Below are 17,591 nucleotides of genomic sequence, written 5' to 3'. Positions count from 1 at the left end.
CGGGCCTGGCGGGAGTTCAGTCTCTTGGCTGACTGGATGTACTCCAGGTTCTTGTGGTCCGTCCACACCAGGAACGGCAGTTTGGTCCCCTCTAACCAGTGACGCCACTCCTCCAGAGCCAACTTCACTGCTAGTAGCTCCCTGTTACCAATATCATAGTTTCTTTCGGCCGGGGTCAACCGCCTGGAGAAGAAGGCACGGGGGTGAAGCTTCTGGTCGATGGCAGCCCTCTGAGACAGGACAGCCCCTACTCCCACGTCGGAGGCGTCCACCTCAACCACGAATTGTCGTTCGGTGTCAGGCATTACGAGGATGGGGGCTGTTGTAAAACGTGTCTTCAGGGACTGGAAAGCCTCATTGGCGGCCGAAGACCACTGGAAGGGCACCTTGGAGGAGGTGAGGGCTGTGAGAGGGGCTGCCACCGTGCTGTACCCTCTGATGAACCTCCGGTAAAAGTTGGCAAAGCCCAGAAATCGTTGAAGCTGCTTACGGGAGTCTGGAGTGGGCCAGGAGGTGACAGCAGAGACCTTGGCAGAGTCCATCTGGATGGTCCCCTTCCCTATGACGTACCCCAGGAAGGAGACGGACGTAGCGTGGAATTCACACTTTTCAGCCTTTACAAAGAGAGAATTCTCCAGAAGGCGTTGGAGAACCCTCTGGACATGGTGGATGTGTTCGTCTATGGAACGGGAGAAGATCAGGATGTCGTAGAGGTAGACGAAGACAAACTTATTGAGCATGTCCCTGAGTACGTCATTCACCAGGGCCTGGAAGACAGCAGGAGCATTTGTGAGGCCAAAAGGCATCACCAGGTACTCGTAGTGGCCGGTAGGGGTGTTGAATGCCGTCTTTCATTCGTCTCCCTCTCGGACCCGGACCAGGTGGTAGGCATTGCGTAGGTCGAGCTTAGTGAAGATGGTGGCTCCCTCCAGGAGCTCGAACGTTGAGGCGATGAGGGGCAGGGGATAACGGTTCTTCACCGTAATGTCATTTAGTCCTCGATAATCAATACAGGGGCGGAGCGTCTTGTCCTTCTTAGCCACAAAGAAGAAACCCGCCCCTGCTGGAGATGAGGGTCGGATGATGCCTGCGGCCAAGGAGTCATTGATGTAAGTGTCCATGGCTTCTCTCTCAGAGGCGGATATAGGGTACAGGCGACCCCTGGGTGGAACAGAACCAGGCTGGAGGTCGATGCCGCAGTCGTAGGGTCTATGCGGGGGAAGAGAGGTTGCCTTTGCTTTGCTGAAGACCTCTCGGAAGTCTAGGTATTCAGCGGGCACCCCCGACATATCTGGAGCAGGGTTGGAGCAGGTAAATGACTGAGGAGCGGTGGCTTGTTTAAGGCAGACTTGATGACACGTAGAGCTCCAACCTAGGATCGCCCCCGTGGTCCAGTCAATGTGTGGATTATGACGCCGGAGCCAAGGAAATCCCAGGAGGAGTGGATGACGAGGAGAGGGCAGGATATGGAACTGGGTAGTCTCATGGTGGTTGCCAGACAGGAGCATGTGGATGGGCACTGTCTGGTGGGTGACAGTTCCCAGGAGGTGACCGTCCAGAGCATTGGCAGGAGCAGGAACTGGCAGGCGAATTCGACCAACGCCTAGCTGAAGTGCTAGGTTGTTATGGATTATGTTAGCATCTGAACCAGAGTCTATGAGTGTGGCAAGAGTCTGAGAGCCTTGGGGTAGCAGTAGTTGAACCTGGCACAGGGGACGTGAAGCGAAGGAGTGTTTAGAGGTGTGACTCACCAGGACCTCCTTCCTCACTGGTGAGCCTGACCTTTTACTGGACAGGGTTCAGAATCCCTCCTCAGTGTGCTGGGGAGCGGAGTTAGTGACCTGGCAGGAGTTGGAGAACGAGGAGTCGGAAGCCCCTCCCCTCGTCCCTGACGTCTCTCTCTGTGTCTGGCTTGAATCCGTCTGTCCACACGGGAAGCCAGCTCGATGATATTGTCGAGAGAGGCAGGAAGGTCGTAGGACACCAGCTCATCTTTGATGTAGTCGGCCAGTCCAAGCAGGAAAGCGTCCACCTGAGCCGCCTGGTTCCACTCGCTCCGCCGAGCCCGGATGCGGAAGTCAATGGCGTAGTCAGTCACCGAGCAGCCTCCCTGTCTGAGACCCAGAAGACCCCCAGAAGCGTCGGGACCTCTGGATGCTACACCAAACACCTTGCGGAGCTCGGTGGAGAAGGCGTTGAAGGATAGGCAAGCAGGTGTGTGGTGTTCCCACTCGGCTGTTCCCCACAGCCGAGCACGACCAGTCAGGTTATTTATCATGAACGCCACCCTTGCTTCCTCGGAGGTGAAGGTGTGAGGTTGCAGAGCAAAGAGGATTGAACAGTTTGTGATAAATGGATTGCAACCCTCTGGATCCCCGGCGTAGCGTTCTGGGACTCCCACTCGAGGCTCAAGGACGGGACCAGGATATACCGGAGCTGGTGGAGGAGGATGACTCGCGGGAGCTGGCAGAGGGATGGACTGGGCGAGTGTAATGGTGAGTTGTTGAACCTGGGCGGATAGCGTGGCTAGCGCTTGCTCTTGGTTAGCTGCTGCTACCTGAATGTTGCCGTGGTGGAGGCTAACATCACCTCTTGGTGCTGGAGCTGGGTCTCCACCCGGTCTAGGCGAGCCAGTGGATCCGGGTTGTGCGCTGGGTCCACACTCATGGCCAGATTGTACTGTAACGGGTTTGGTTGGGACCCAATAGCAGCACAAATACAGGCAGGTATTGTTGGTAACAAACTTTATTGGCTTGATGCACGGAATAATCAGAGTCACGCCGCTGCAGGTAGCCACAGAGGAGACTTGAGTTACACTCACTCTGAAGAGCTGAACCAGGTAACCGCCAGTTAGCCACAGGAGCCGACAGGCAGAATCCAGAAGGGGACAGGCGAGGATCGTGGTCAGGGACGGAAGGCTGAGGTGGTTTCCAGGAGATCGGTCAGGCAGGATAGTCAGAGGCAGGCTGGGTCGAAACCGGGAGATCAGGCAGAGTAACGCTGGAGAGTCTGGTGCAAGCATCGAGAACAATCTGGCAGTGAGTGAGTGTGGAGTTGGGGTTTAAATGCAGCCAGAGCAGAGAGCACAGGTGAGTGGAGTTGGCGTGATGAGAGGGGTGTGTCTGATTGACAGATTGAAGCAGGTGCAGAGTTGAGGCAGAGAGGAACTGTGACAAAGGGAGGTATAAAAAAACACAGTATAGGATAACCGATAAACTTTTAGCTAAATAAATACAGAAAGTATAAAAAAAACAATAAACAGTAAGCAATAAACTCTACACCTTACTGTACTTTACTGTAACTTATTTCTGTCAGAAATGCTGCTACATTTTTAACACTGTTATCATTTGTCGCTTCTCATCCCTTATTTAGTTTGTACTTATCTTATATCAATATGCTGCTAAACTGCACGTTGCGTATTGTTGTATAATGTACATACCTACGTTTAACCACAATGTCCGTTGCACTCTGTCACACTTTGTTATTGTCTGATTTATTTTACGTTAGCTTTATTTTGATTGATTGTTAGCTTATTGTTACTCTGACCCTTTCCCTCCTTTGTATTGAAACTGTTGCACAATAATTTCCCTTGGGATAAATAAAGCTTCTTGAATCTTGAATCTTAAAACATCATCTAACTCAAATATATATGAGGTAGACGTAAGAATCTAGGTCAAAGAAAATGCACAGAAAGTTAAATCAGATAAGTTAAATGTAGAGGAAATGTATAAGATCAAATATGTATGAATGTATGTGACAGAAATGAGCAGTAACCAACTGGTGACCACAGACTGGTAAAACATCCACAGCAGTTTGCTGCAGGTGTTGAAGTACAACCTGCTTAGTGTCTTCCTTCCAGGTGGCTGGTGTGTGTTGTCCAGTCCAGTTTATTGTCCAGCCACAGCCCAAGGTATTTGTATCAGCCTCCACCTCAGCTCCCCCTAGCAGGACTGTGTCTCAAAATCAATGACCAGCTCCTTCATCTTGGAGGTGTTGAGCTGTAGGTGGTTAGTGTGGCACCAGAGAGCAAAGTCTCCCACCAGACTCTGATACTCCTCCTCCCTTTCACCCCTGATACATCCCAAGATGGCTGTGTCATCAGCGTATTTCTGTATGTGACACAGCTCCGAGTTGTAGCAGAAGTCTGAGGTGTACAGGGTGCAGAGAAGAGGGGCCAGCACTGTGCCCTGAGGGGCTCCAGTGCTCCAGGGCTGCTGACCACAGTATCAGAAATGTCGTCCTTCAGCCTGACGTACTGTGGCCTGTCAGTGAGGTAGTCTCTGACCCAGTCCACCAGATAGGGGTCCAGTCCCATCTTGTTCAGTTTGTCCAGAAGTATAAGGTGCTGGATGGTATTAAAGGCAGTGGAGAAGTCCAAGAAGAGAATTATCGCTATGCCCTTCCCTTATCCAGTTGGGAGTGGACTCGGTGCAGCATATAGAGGATGGCATCCTCCTCACCAACATCTGGCTGGTAAGCAAACTGCAGACGGTCCTGGGCATGTTGTAGGGTCTGAGGAGGCTAAGGAAGAGCCGCTCCAACGTCTTCATCAGTTGTGAAGCCTGTGAATGTTCTCATTCGTCCAGGTCATCGTTATCCTCAAAGAAATTTCAGTCAAAAGCAACTGGACTGGTTATTTGTCTAGGAAGACGTTTCACCTCTCATCCAAGAGGCTTCATCAGTTCATGTACGCATCTGACCAGGCTGGGACTGGTCCAACTAACTGGTGTGAGATCCAGGTATTTAACCTCTCATAAGGCCGATGATGTCACTGAGGGCGCACTCACACTGTCCTTCCACACCGCGCCCCGGGCTTTAGGATACTAAAGCCTCTCCCCCGCGCCCCAGGCCAGCTTGTACTCACACTGCCTGGGCCTCGCGCAAAGGCTTCTTGCTGTCCATACGTCATCACGCCGTAACACGTCACATGCATTGATTGACGTCATCGCGATGCGTCGTTTTGTTTACAAACCATCTGTCCTCTCTGTCCAAGATTTGGACATTGTTGTCATCAAAGGAGTGGGCTTTCTCCTTGAGGTGTTAGTGGACAGCAGAGTCCAGGCCTGAGGAGTTAGCTCTCCTGTGTTGGGCCATGCGTTTATGCAGTGGTTGTTTTGTTTCTCCAATGTAAAGATCTTTGCATTCCTCGTTGCATTGGACAGCATAAACCAGATTGCTTTTGTGGGTGTGTGGTGTTCTGTCCTTGGGATGTACTAGTCTCTGTCTGAGTGTGTTACCGGGTTTGAAATACACATACACATACACATCAGTTGTGAAGTGAGTGCCACCAGTCAGAAGTCATTCAGCTCGCTGAGCCTGTTCTTCTTGGGAACCGGAATGATGCAGGACGTCTTCCAGAGGGTAGGCACTCTCCCTAGCTTCAGGCTAAGGTTGAAGATTCGTTGTAGTGGTTCTCCCAGTTCTGCAGCGCAGGTCCTCAGTAGTCTCGGACACACTTTATCTGAGCCTACTGATTTCTTTGACCAGAGGTTCCTCAGCTGTCCTCTGACCTGGTCTGTGGTGATGTGAGGCGGGGATTGTGTTGAGGTGGAGGAGGAGGGGGGTGTTGTTGTGGTTTCGGGGGGAGGTGTGATGAGCGAAGAAGGAGAGATGGCTCCAGTGAGTGTGTGTGTGGGGGGGGGGGGGCAAGAGCTGGTTAAACCTGTTTAAGAAGTCAGTCAGCTTGTTCGCCCTCTCCATTGTCCCCCCTGTATCTCTGCTCTTTGTGTTGGGACCTATGATGGTCCTCACACGTTCCCAGACCTCCTTCATGTTGTTCTCCCTCAGTTTCTGCTCCACCCTTCTCCTGTAGCTGTCCTTACCTTCCCTCACACTGTGTTTCACCTCCTGCTGTGCTGCCTTCATGGCCTCCCTGTCCCTGCTCCTGAAGGCAGCCTTCTTCTTGTTGAGGACAGCCTTAACTTCCCGCGTTACCCATGGCTTGTTATCAGGGTAACAGCGGACAGTTTTGAAAGAGGAGACCATGCCTGCACAGAAGTTCAGGTACTTCGTCAGACAATGTGTCATCCCCTCTATGTCCTCACTGTGCGGGTTGATCAGCACATCCCAGACTGTGGTGTTGTAACAGTCTCTCAGGGCACTTTCCATCTCAGGGGACCACCTTGTGATGGTACGAGTTGTCACCAGCTGATTTCGGACCAGGAGGTTATACAGTGGCTGTCGGTGAACCAAGTTGTGATCAGACTTCCCCAGTGTATGCATCCCTTAAATTAGCATACAGGAGATCAATTGTCCTGTTGTTTCTGGTGGGACAGTCTACAACCTAGTGAAATACAGCCAAAGTAAAATCCTAAGTTGCATGATTAAAGTCCCCAGAGATGATCATAAATGCCTCAGGGTGCTGTGTCTGCAGCCTTGCAGTGACTGAGTGGATCTTGTCACAGGCAATGGCTGCATCCGCTCGGGGAGGGATGGAAACACAGACAGTGATCAGGTGACTGAACTTCCCCGGCAGATAATATGGCCGCAGGCTAACAGCTAGCAGCTCGAGGTCCCGGCAACATGAGACTTTCTTCACGGAGATATGTCCTTGGTTACACCAGCGGTTGTTCACATACATGATGAGTCCCCCACCTTTGATTTTTCCACGTTAGCATCCGGTACGAGGTGGTTTAGCCATGTCTCCGTAAAGATGAATAAGCTGCTCTCACAGTAGCTCCACTGGTTGTTCAGCGCGGAAAGCTTGTCGATCTTGTTTGGCAGCGAGTTCACATTCCCCATGATTACGGAGGGAATCGATGGCTTGTAGCGCCTCAGATTCTCCGCTCACTTTGCCTTTAGCTATTAGTCTATTAATTTTCACATGCCTTTTGCACACCAATTTGGGTCAGCAACTCTTAAAATGGTGTGGGAAAGATAAAGGTTGGCTCGGAAAATTGCAGATTACAGAAACCATCCACAAGCAGCTCGCCATCACTCCCGACTTGGAACCTCCACTTCCCCCGAACCACCGATTATCCCTTTCCTCACCCATAACCACAGCAGACCTCTCCAAAATACTCTCCACCATGAAATCCTCCATCTCCCCCCTGGACCCCCTGCCCTTTGACCTCGTCAAAGTCTGCTTCACCTCTCTCGCCCCACTCATCATGAACACTATCAACTCCTCCCTTACCTCTGGCACCTTCCCCCCACCTCTTACGCTTGCTGCCATCACCCCCCTCCTCAAAAAGCCTGGCCTTGTTTCTCACGACCCCAACAACTTCAGACCCATCTCCAGCCTCCCATTCCTCTCCAAACGACTGGAAAGAGCCGTCTCAACACAACTCAAGCAATACCTCCTCTCCAATAACCTGTACGAAACATTCCAATCTGGCTTCACCGGAACAGCTCTACTCAAAGTCGTCAACGGCCTCTTAGGGCGTACTCACACTGTCCTTCTGGCCGGGGCCAAAACCGTTTTTTCAGCTAAAGCCTAGTACCTGTGAGTGCACCCGTTCCGCGCATAACTGCGGCAAGCGGGCCGTCCACGGCCCGCTTGAAAGAGGTGGGCTTTAGCGGAGCCGTTTGAATATGTACGAGCACGAGCGTGCGCACGTGTACGAGCACGAGCACGAGCCCTACAGCAGTAGCGTTATGTCCACCTGTTCGGACATGTAAATAGAAGGACGGACTATGCGCGGACATTTAACAACAACAAACAGTCGACAAGACGCACAAAAACTCCGAGGTCTGTGGAAAGATTTGTAAACAAAGCCACACACACGCGATCAATGCGTGTGACGTGTTACGGCGTGATGGCGTATGGACAGCAAGAAGCATTGGCCGGCCCTGGCAGTGTGAGTACAAACGGGGCTGGGGCGCGGGGGGAGAGGGAGGGGGGACAAGTACCCTAAAGCCCGGGTCGCGGTGCGGAAGGACAGTGTGAGTACGCTCTTACTCTCCTCTGACTCCGGCCCCTTCACCATTCTCCACCTCCACAACCTCAGTGCTGCCTTTGACACCGTCAATCACTCCATCCTCCTCAGCCGTCTGCAGTCCATTGGCATCATTGACTCTGCCATCTACTGGTTCACCTCCTACCTGTCTGAAAGATTCCACTACATCAACAACCAGAAATCCCACATCCTCCCTGTCTCGGGCGGAGTCCCTCAAGGCTCAGTGCTTGGTCCAGTCCTCTTCATTCTGTACATGCTCCCACTAGGTCACATTATCTGCCGCCATGGTCTTCACTTTCACTGTTATGCCGACCATACCCAGCTATACACCACCACCAAAGCCATTACTCCAGCCATTCTCTCTACCCTCACTGACTTCCTCACCGACATCAAAACCTGGATGAACCACATCTACCTGAAACTCAACAGCACTAAAACAGCTTCTCCCTCTGCATCGATGGTCACTCTGTCACTCCCTCCCCCCTGGTGAGAAACCTAGGCATCATAATGGACCCCACACTCTCCTTCAAGTCACACATCAACCACGTCACCAAAACTTCTTTCTTCCACCTCCCCAACATTGCTCGCCCTCGCCCCACTCTCTTCTCCTCAGCCGCCGAAACACTCATCTTTATCACCTCCAGACTCGACTGCAACAGCATCCTCTATGGCCTCCCCTCCACTGCACTTCAGAAACTGCAATATGTACAAAACAAGACCGCCCGACTGCTCACTCACTCCCCCTACAGAGCACTACACACGCTGTGTGACTGCTATGGAGGATTCCCCATCCCTCATCAATGCACCGTACTGGATACTTTTTTTACCATGTCCCCAGAATAAATTGGAAGAGGCGACCGATTCCTAAATAAATCACCAATGGGCTCCTTCCTTTTGGATTGACTTTGGTAATCAACTTGAATTTACTTTACTATGAGAGGAGCTGGTACAGGGGCCAGTAGGTAAGTCTTTAAAACACTCTTTTAATAAACTCTGGGTTCATTAACTACATTGTTGTTGCTTCGTTTTATGTGTAGGGACTCTCATGCTACTGCAGAGGTTTGGTGTTATTTTGAGCAGTATTAATGGTTAAAAAAGACGTTTTAATGCCTTCACCGTACTGCCCCAAGCTAATCAGTGTTAGCCACGGCCAGCTGTTAGCGACTCTCCGAGATTTCTCCAATAATAGTTGTTACACGGAAAAAACTGTCTCGATGGCTTATTTGATGTATGTATTCAATTCCATTCAATTTTATTTATAGTGCCAAATCATAACAAAAGTTATCTCAGGACACTTTACAGAGTAGGTAAAGACCACACTCTATGACTTATTTATGATTTACATAGACCCAACAATTCCCCCCATTGAGTACGGTTCAATCAATTCAATTCAATTCAAAAAAACTTTATTTGTCCCCGGGGGGCAATTCAAGGCACACAGAGCAGCAAATCACGACGGTGGCAACGAAAACCTTCCCTTTAACAGGCAGGAACGTGGAACAGACCCAGCTCTATGGAGGACGGACATCTGTCTGCACCGGTTGGGGAGGAAGAAAAGGAGAGAGAAAGAGAGAAAAGACGGACAGATGGAAAGAGAGAGACAAAGACAGACACAAAGACAGACAGAGAGACACTTCCAGAGATGCAAACAACCACAAAAGTAACAGTAACTATAATAATATCTATAGTAATGTGACTATGACTTATATGTTATGGCAGTTAATACAGCAGAATAGTAGAAACAAGCACAGCTAAGGTGATAGAATATGACAATGATAATAATTATGGTGGTAAATATGATCAATGATGAGTATTGGTAATAACAGCTGTGATACAGTGATATATATTAATGATGATGTTTTTATGGCTACAAATGTTATAATTTATAAAACTAATGATAGTTTATATGAGTAATAGTGATAATAGCAGCAGGAAGCGTCATGCAGGACCACGGCAGCAGGCACCACCACGATCAGCAGAGACCTGAGAGATGACATAGCACAAACAACTCTGGGGAAGAAGTTGAATTAGTAACATGCATTGATGAGACATGAATGATACAGACAGAGAGGAGAGAACCTCAGAGGATCAAGCAAGTAGGATGATTTTACACTGGAATTACACTTTAAACTGCTGCTCTCCTGGAGGGTTGACACATTTCTACATTGGAAAGCAGGACAGTTAAGATTTATTACACTAAAACTGATCCTATGTCAGTGATCCTGACATAGGTCAACCCCAGTGACACGTGTCATGGTGTGTGAGCTTTCACTGACAGCACTCAATGCAGGTGTTAGGACACGCATCATACACCAGTGTGCTGCGATTTAGCTTTAGACACAGAGGGCTCTATCTTGCACCAAGTGCACATTGCAGCTGCTATAGCTAGCTTCAGACCGACGCAGTTGTCATTTCCCCACCCAGCGGCCATGTTGTGTAGGTAGCGGATGTACTTGTGCCCATCTGTGCATCCATAGGTGTATTGGTCTTAAAATGAGGTGTGGTCAGGTGCATTGTTGGCACATTGCTATCTTGAGGCAGCAGAAAACGAATGCAAACGCATTATTCAGATAGATTTGTGATGAAAGAACTGCAGTTATATCCACAGCCCTGCAATCAGGAAAATATTAATGACATTCTCTAGCAATAGAAACAGAGCAGAGCTGGAGAATTGCTGCTTCATTCAGTTCCTCACGCGTTGACCGGTCGCAATAAGCAATAAATCCATTAATCACATGATAAACTTTTAATGAGCTCAATAACTTCTCAAGCTGTGATCATTTCCATGTTTCCTGTGTTTCCCTGGTATCCCTATCAAAGAGTCTGGAAGAGTTTTCACTGCGGTGCATCTGTTTCTCTCTTCCTCAGCGTAATGAGGAGTTAACCCTCGTCTGGCGTTGTGTTAGTCACTTGTCGGCAGCACGGTCTTTGTGTGGGGAAGTGGACCCCTGGATTTACCCAGAGTGCAGCAGGAGAGCCCTGTGAGAAGCAGGTTAGAGGACACGCTAGTTGAGAGTAGTTGAGCCACAGCTGCTGTGGGAGCACCTCAGGTTCAAACCCAATGACCGCGGTGAACCACTTCACCTGAGTGGGCCGCTGTGTCGCATTTGCAATTTTTTTTATGTGTAAAGCGTCTTTGTGTACTGAGAAGAGTGCTATATAAAATTGATCTATTATTATTATTACTATTTCATTTATTGTTTTTGGTTGTTTTGTTTATTTACTTTGGATATTTAAAATGTCTTCCAGTACTAGTGTTCTTCTTATTCTTTAGTTTATTGATCTTTGAAAGGGTCTACTTTCCAATGTCATTATATCAGTTGAAAATGGTCTCAAAACGGCAATACTATCGCTTCTCGCAATAATTTCTGGGACAATTTATCACCCAGAAAGATTTGTTATCATGACAGGCCTACTCAGGCGGAACAGTTCTAGTTTTTCCGCTGGAATGTCCCAATGTATTTACTGCAGTGACAGTGACTTCATGGAACCATTAAAGAAAACACTCATACATCAATGCAATACTTGCACTATGCATTTTAGACCAGGTTTCTATATGAATGAGTTCTTTTATGAACCCCTGACAATCACATGATAGTTGAGTTAATCACACATGCACTAAACAACCAGAGATTTAGGTGTCGGCCCTTACTGATAGGAGTTCCCCAGTCTTGTTGTCTCTCCAGTGAGACATCTTCGTCACTGTCTTTGCGTAAATCACCCTTCTTCTTCAACATCGGAGGTTTGTTTTGCTCTGCTGTTGGCATGCACGTGGTATAAACGTCATCAAGACGGACCATTCAACTCCGTGGATACATCAGAGAATAATTAATTAGTTGTCTCTATTGATTGGAATTGAGATAAAGACAATATATGTTAATAGTTTATGAAGTCAAATTTTATTTCAGACTCGGTCTAGCCTCTCCTTATTTACCTCATTAAGCATCACACTCCAGTGAGGAATTTGAGATCAAGCAGCCAGTTACTGCTGGTTTGCCCCAGATCAGTGAAGCTGAAACTCTGGAGCATTTGAACTCACTTTTAAAGACCCACCTCTTGTCATTGGCCTTCAACTCACCCTGACCTGTTATTTCTATATTTTAATATAGCTTTGATTTGTTTTACCTTATCATGGTAATAGTTCTTACTGCCCTATCTTATTGTTAATGTTGATGATTCATGCTGGTTTTATCTATATTGCTAGAACTTTTCTCTATGTATGCCGTGCAGCACATTGGGCAATTAAGGTTGTTTTTTAAATGTGCTATATAAATACGTTTTGAGTTGAGTTGAGTAATGTTACAATCACACCAACTCGCCTCAGTCCAGTCCCAGCAGGGTTTTAGTGTTAAGTGGAAACTTTCAGCTATGCAGTATGCTTATGTATACTGTATACAGTACCCTGAGAGTAAAGATTTCAGTGAAGAAGGAGATCTTGTGTCCAGTAGTCAAACTTTTAAGATGAAACATATGTGTATACTCATACATTCTGCAGTTTTCATTGAGGGATGTGCAGTAGATGTGGTTTAAGGATTTAAACTAAGTAATTGTGGAAAAAACGATATCATGTCTGAAAACATGTCTGGAGGACATATTTGAGGCCTCTCTCTCTGGAGGTAAGAAGAATGTTCCAGCCACCATTTGACACTGTAATGCAACACACTTTTAGTACAAGTGTGCGATGACAGAACATGTAAGTGGGTTGAGAAAGGTGAAACTGAAGAAAAGAGCTGGTGTCACCAAGGACAATTAAGTTTTTACTACAAGAGAGTTTAGTGGGAGACGTTGCGCGATGACACGGTTTCTACATACAGGACATCCTCAAAGAGCTGTTTTATGACAGGGAAAACCCTGGTCATGTTTATTACCCATCTTAGTTAGTCTGACACACACACACACACACACACACACACACACACACACACACACACACACACACACACACACACACACACACACACACACACACACACACACACACACACACACACACACACACACACACACACACACACACACACACACACACACACACACACACACACACACACACACACACACACACACACACACACACACACACACACCTCTAGCCTCAAACCAAAGCCCTCACAAGTGGTGGCCAGATGACTACTGAGTTAAAGAATAAAGATCACTTGAAAGACAGATCTTTTCCCAGACTTACTTCTAATATTTGATTTTCTTGTGATGTACTGCATATTTTTGCTCTTATTGGTACCATGTGGAGTTTTAGACCAGAACAATGCCCCCCCATTTATTTATTTTCTCTGTGCTTATAGAGAAGCTAATACGAGCATGATTTGTTACATCACAACTACTCCAAACGTCAATCCTTACTTACTACCACTGTGTTGCAGAAAGTTCACACACACACTGAGAAATAGGAGACGTGTCTACCAGAAAAACTTTATGATTAAACAAAATGTACATATTCATAGGATCTGGAAAAAAATGTATGAGGCAGAAAGATGCTTTTTGAGGATTTTAATGAGGAACTAATACTTTATGGCGAAGAAGAAAAAAAATCAGACACACAATATTGTTCGAAGCTTATTAAATGTATGTGTCTTTATACATGTCTGGAAGGGATCTAACTAATAATTAACCAACTATTATGAACAATATTGTTATGTATAAATTAAAGGTTAAATGAGGAGAATGAGCAGAACAGCTCCATCTGGTGTCTCATGATCGTCGTTGCAACAACAAAAAATAAGTGAAGCAGTCCAGCAAATCACACCATAAAAACAAGTATTAGAGGAGTTTGACTGACAGTTAGCGTAAGTCGTTAGCATTAGCCGTTCCAGCTAAGAAAAGATGAAAGTGATGTTAGCGATCACTGAGAAACGTAGTTTCTCTCCTTTCTCTCAGTCCATGGAGTGAATGCTCGGCCTATAGTGACTCTGGTTTTTGCCCGTCTCCGCTCACTCAGCTGCTGCTGGGACAAATAACACCCCCTTCACTGAGGCTCTGAAGCAGCTGCAGGATTGGCAAAATCCATTTCACCCAGTGCCAGCCTACAGTAGCTGCACCCAACAACAGACAACCCTGGCAACCAGCCCAACGCCCAACGCTATTGGCTGCTACCATGGAAACACAACGGGACAAAAAGTCATTATCAAACCCGTCAAAATTTTTAAATATCAATTCAGACTTAATTTTTTTTTGTTTTTATGGAATCGACCCATGGGTGTATTATTATTTTTTAAATATAGCTTTTAATAAAGATTCTACATTTTCAACCTTTAAAGTTAGCTTTCTTGTAGTGGGGATCAGGCATTGACAAGCACGGAGAACAAAGACGTTGACCTAGTTAGATGTCTTGTATTGTGGTTTGTTGTTTCTTTTGGCTCCATTGCTTATTAAAAACACTTAATAGCATCAATTCAGTGTAGGCCTACAGTCAATTATTAATGTTAATGTGGCTCAGAGCAGCTCTGCCTGGACTTGCAGTGGCCACTGTCTGACCAGCCAAATCATTGAATGTTCTCTATCTTCCCACGTCTAACATTTTGACCTGTGAGTGGTTCCATCATATCTGCATGGTTCCACATGGACAGGCCTCACTTTTCCATCATTGACATGGCAGTATGAGTGACAGTTAAGTATTCCATGCATGTTTATTTCTGTCAGTAAGCAGCGCGCAAGCTGACACTGTACCTTCTTCATTCATGTTCCAGCTGCCATACTCTGGGTCGGAAGTGTAGCCACAGGTGCCCAGCTCAAAGTTGCAGGAGCCGGGCAGCAGCAGCTGCTGTGCCCCGAGGAATCCGCACAGTAGCAGCACTGCATGGGGAGAGAAAAGAAGCATCCACGCTGCTGAGATCATCTCTGCTTTCATACACGCCTGTTGCTGCTTCAACTAAACACTGCTAACAAGGGCAACGTTTGAAGCAACGCTGCTGCAACTTTCTGCCCCCCAGGTCCTATTTACCGTGAAGAGTGAAGCAGACGCGGCTCATCTTATCCGCGGGTTCGGGAGCTTCGTCTGTGAGTGTATCGATCGTCTCCCGGTAAATCCCCGAAGAACCACAGCGCCAACAGCTCGTCGAAACCCTCACGAACACTCTTTCACATGTTGTAACAATGTCAGCAGGAGAGATGGAGTGTTTACCCGGGTGGATGAATGGATGTCCCGGAGGCGGGGGAGGAGACGCAGCGGGACCACATTGGTCCAGGACGCGGTGCCTCCGCCTATTTCTGCTGCTCTGCCTGTCACACTGATGAGCCAGGGCCGGACACACACGGGGCAACTGCAGCAGCTGCAGTAGTAGCTACAAAGTGGGAAGAGTGCAAACGTAAAAAGTCTAAGATAATAATAAAATATAAACCGGTTTGTGAATGTGTAAATACATATGTGCACATGTTCTATCAACTGTGAGGTTACACAATCTTGTGTAAAAAACTGTAAGCACCGTAAAAAATATGAGTTACAAGAAAAATATTGCACTGCTGACTTTATCTCATTTAAATTCAAATCAACTTGTGCATACACATTAAATTGAATTAGAAATAAGATAAACGTATATACAATTATAAATTCAATTCAACAACTAAACTACATTGATTTACACATTCATAAACTTTTTTCACAGGTTTACAAAGGATGATGTACCATTTCAGACTTTGGATTTATTTCTGAACATTGTGTTACTGTACAAGCTCAGAATCATGACTCTAATTGGAGCACATACAAGTTTTACAATCTGTCCATGTAGAGATGGGGATTATACATTTTTACAGCGGTGGAACTCATGGCTCTGTTCCTTTCTGAGAGCCATTCACTCTTTTTATCATACCTTTTTTAAGGGCCGTGGGTTACAATCTGTGACCATCATTCAGGCATTATGCATGCACGCCTGCCATGCATGTTGGATAGTGTCAATTCAAATGTGTTTGGTGTTTTCAGTGTAACAGCTGCATGCTGGGGCTGCTGCTGTTGTAACTGTCACAGGAGGAGGCAGAAGTGCTGCAAAGCACTCATGCGAGCATTAACCTGGCACTGGATCTAGGGCAGGGAGTGAAATTTGGTTTGCGAACGTCGTACGTAGTATCATGCAAGTGTCATTAGGAATCCATACCAACAAATTAAGCTAAATAACTTTATTTACTTTATTCATTTTATACTCACCATTTTAATGCAAATCTTATCTCTTACCTTAAAAAATATGTATACTGTATTTGATAAAGATTTACCTCATGTCATTTTATTCATATAAAAATGAACATTTAAAACTCCCTTGAAAACGTTTACATTTTAGTTTTTTTAGTCCCTGAAATATTGACAATGTGCTATTTTACCATGCATTTTATTTTTCTATTTCTTCATCATCATGGATCATGCTTAAAAGGCTATTATTGATGTTTCACTAACAAGACCACACTATTGTACGATATTGGAGAAGTTTAATTGGAATAGCCGGGGGCTGCGAGGAGGTGGGGTGAGGGTGTGTTTAGGTGGGACGAAGAGAGGGGTCGAGGGAATCATGAGAGGGTCGATCTCCAGGGATGAAGGCTGTGGGTCGATCGTCGGGATGAATGGTGCGAAGCAGGTCGAGGAGTTTATGGATGTCACACCTGCCCGGGGAGCATGGCTCAGAGTGGGGTCACGCCTTGATGGGTGCTGCTTCATCAACCCCCCGATAGTGGACTACTGAGCTGCTGTCTTATTAAAAAAGGGGGAAGAGAGGAGAAGAACGGGGTTTCTTGGGGGTGGGGGGGGGGGGGACTGAGACGAATGAGAGAGAGAATGGGTAAGACACAAATATATATACACAGTTAAATGAATTAATTCATACAAGAGGGTGTGTAAAGAAGGTCCTCTCCATTACCAATATTTTTGTAGTACTAGTGTTTTGTAGCATAATTTATACAGTACTGACAAAAGAAACAAGACAAACTTGATGGGTTGAATGTTGTAATGACATGTATTATCGATGTGAACTGAGTGGAGGTCAACCCTGTCAAGACAAACATACACACTCAGTTTGGCAACTTTGGTAATATGCTCATTGTGGTATAACCTTTTCCCAAATTCGGATTATTGAGTGTAGGTTAACATCACCTCTGTTCTGTCTCCTCTGCAGAGTTTTTGGGCTAAAAGAGTCACCATTTTAATGTATCCAGGCTATACCATGTGTTAATTAGTTTAGGGGTGTTAGTGTGCTTTAATCCCCTGTTTAGGCTTTCTGTGATTCAGGCTGTAATGTGTATGTGAAACAAACACCAGGGGCCCGTTGCATAAAGTAGTGCCATAAAGGGCCATAGTAACTGAGCTTGGACTTTGCTGAGCTTGCTTTATGGAGGCTCGAATACCCTCAATGAGGCAGGTTTATCTTGTTGAAACGTCTCTAATTTGCATGTGAGTCGCTCGAGCTGCGAGAGAGCCGGTCCAAAAAACGGCCGCTCAAACTCCTGAGAGAAGCCTGGTTGCTTTGACTGGATGTGGCTCTCAGCGGTATGTGACGTGTGGTCTTACAGATGCCACAACAACATGTGAAGTAGAGCAGACACTTTTATCCAGTGGTGAAGACGAACCCAGCACAGAAAATGATCTGTACACGCACATCTTTGCACAGGCTTGTTAAAATGAGTGCTGCAGTGGCCGGGTTGGATTCTGACCTGTGGTCCTGTGCTGCATGTTCCCTCTCTCTCATTTACACACACACACAC

At 46.7% G+C, this 17,591-nt stretch overlaps 1 protein-coding gene across 1 annotated transcript in view; it reads right to left on the bottom strand.

Annotated features, from left to right (window-relative positions):
* The window catches only part of mamdc2a (MAM domain containing 2a), a 58,574-nt gene extending 43,586 nt beyond the window's left edge, over positions 1-14,988 (bottom strand). Inside the window, exons 1-2 of the mRNA XM_083913096.1 lie at positions 14,854-14,988; positions 14,580-14,705 (exon numbers count right to left, since the gene is read on the bottom strand). Of these exons, the coding sequence (XP_083769222.1) occupies positions 14,580-14,705; positions 14,854-14,881 (154 nt within the window). The 5' untranslated portion in view covers positions 14,882-14,988. The remainder of the gene's footprint in view (positions 1-14,579; positions 14,706-14,853) is intronic.
* Positions 14,989-17,591: the final 2,603 nt, after the last annotated feature.

The sequence above is a fragment of the Echiichthys vipera genome (genome assembly GCF_963691815.1).
Source record: "Echiichthys vipera genome assembly, chromosome: 4".
NCBI lineage: Eukaryota > Metazoa > Chordata > Actinopteri > Perciformes > Trachinidae > Echiichthys > Echiichthys vipera.
The sequence above is the reverse complement of the archived record's forward strand: the minus strand, read 5'-3'. Positions and strand labels throughout refer to the sequence as shown.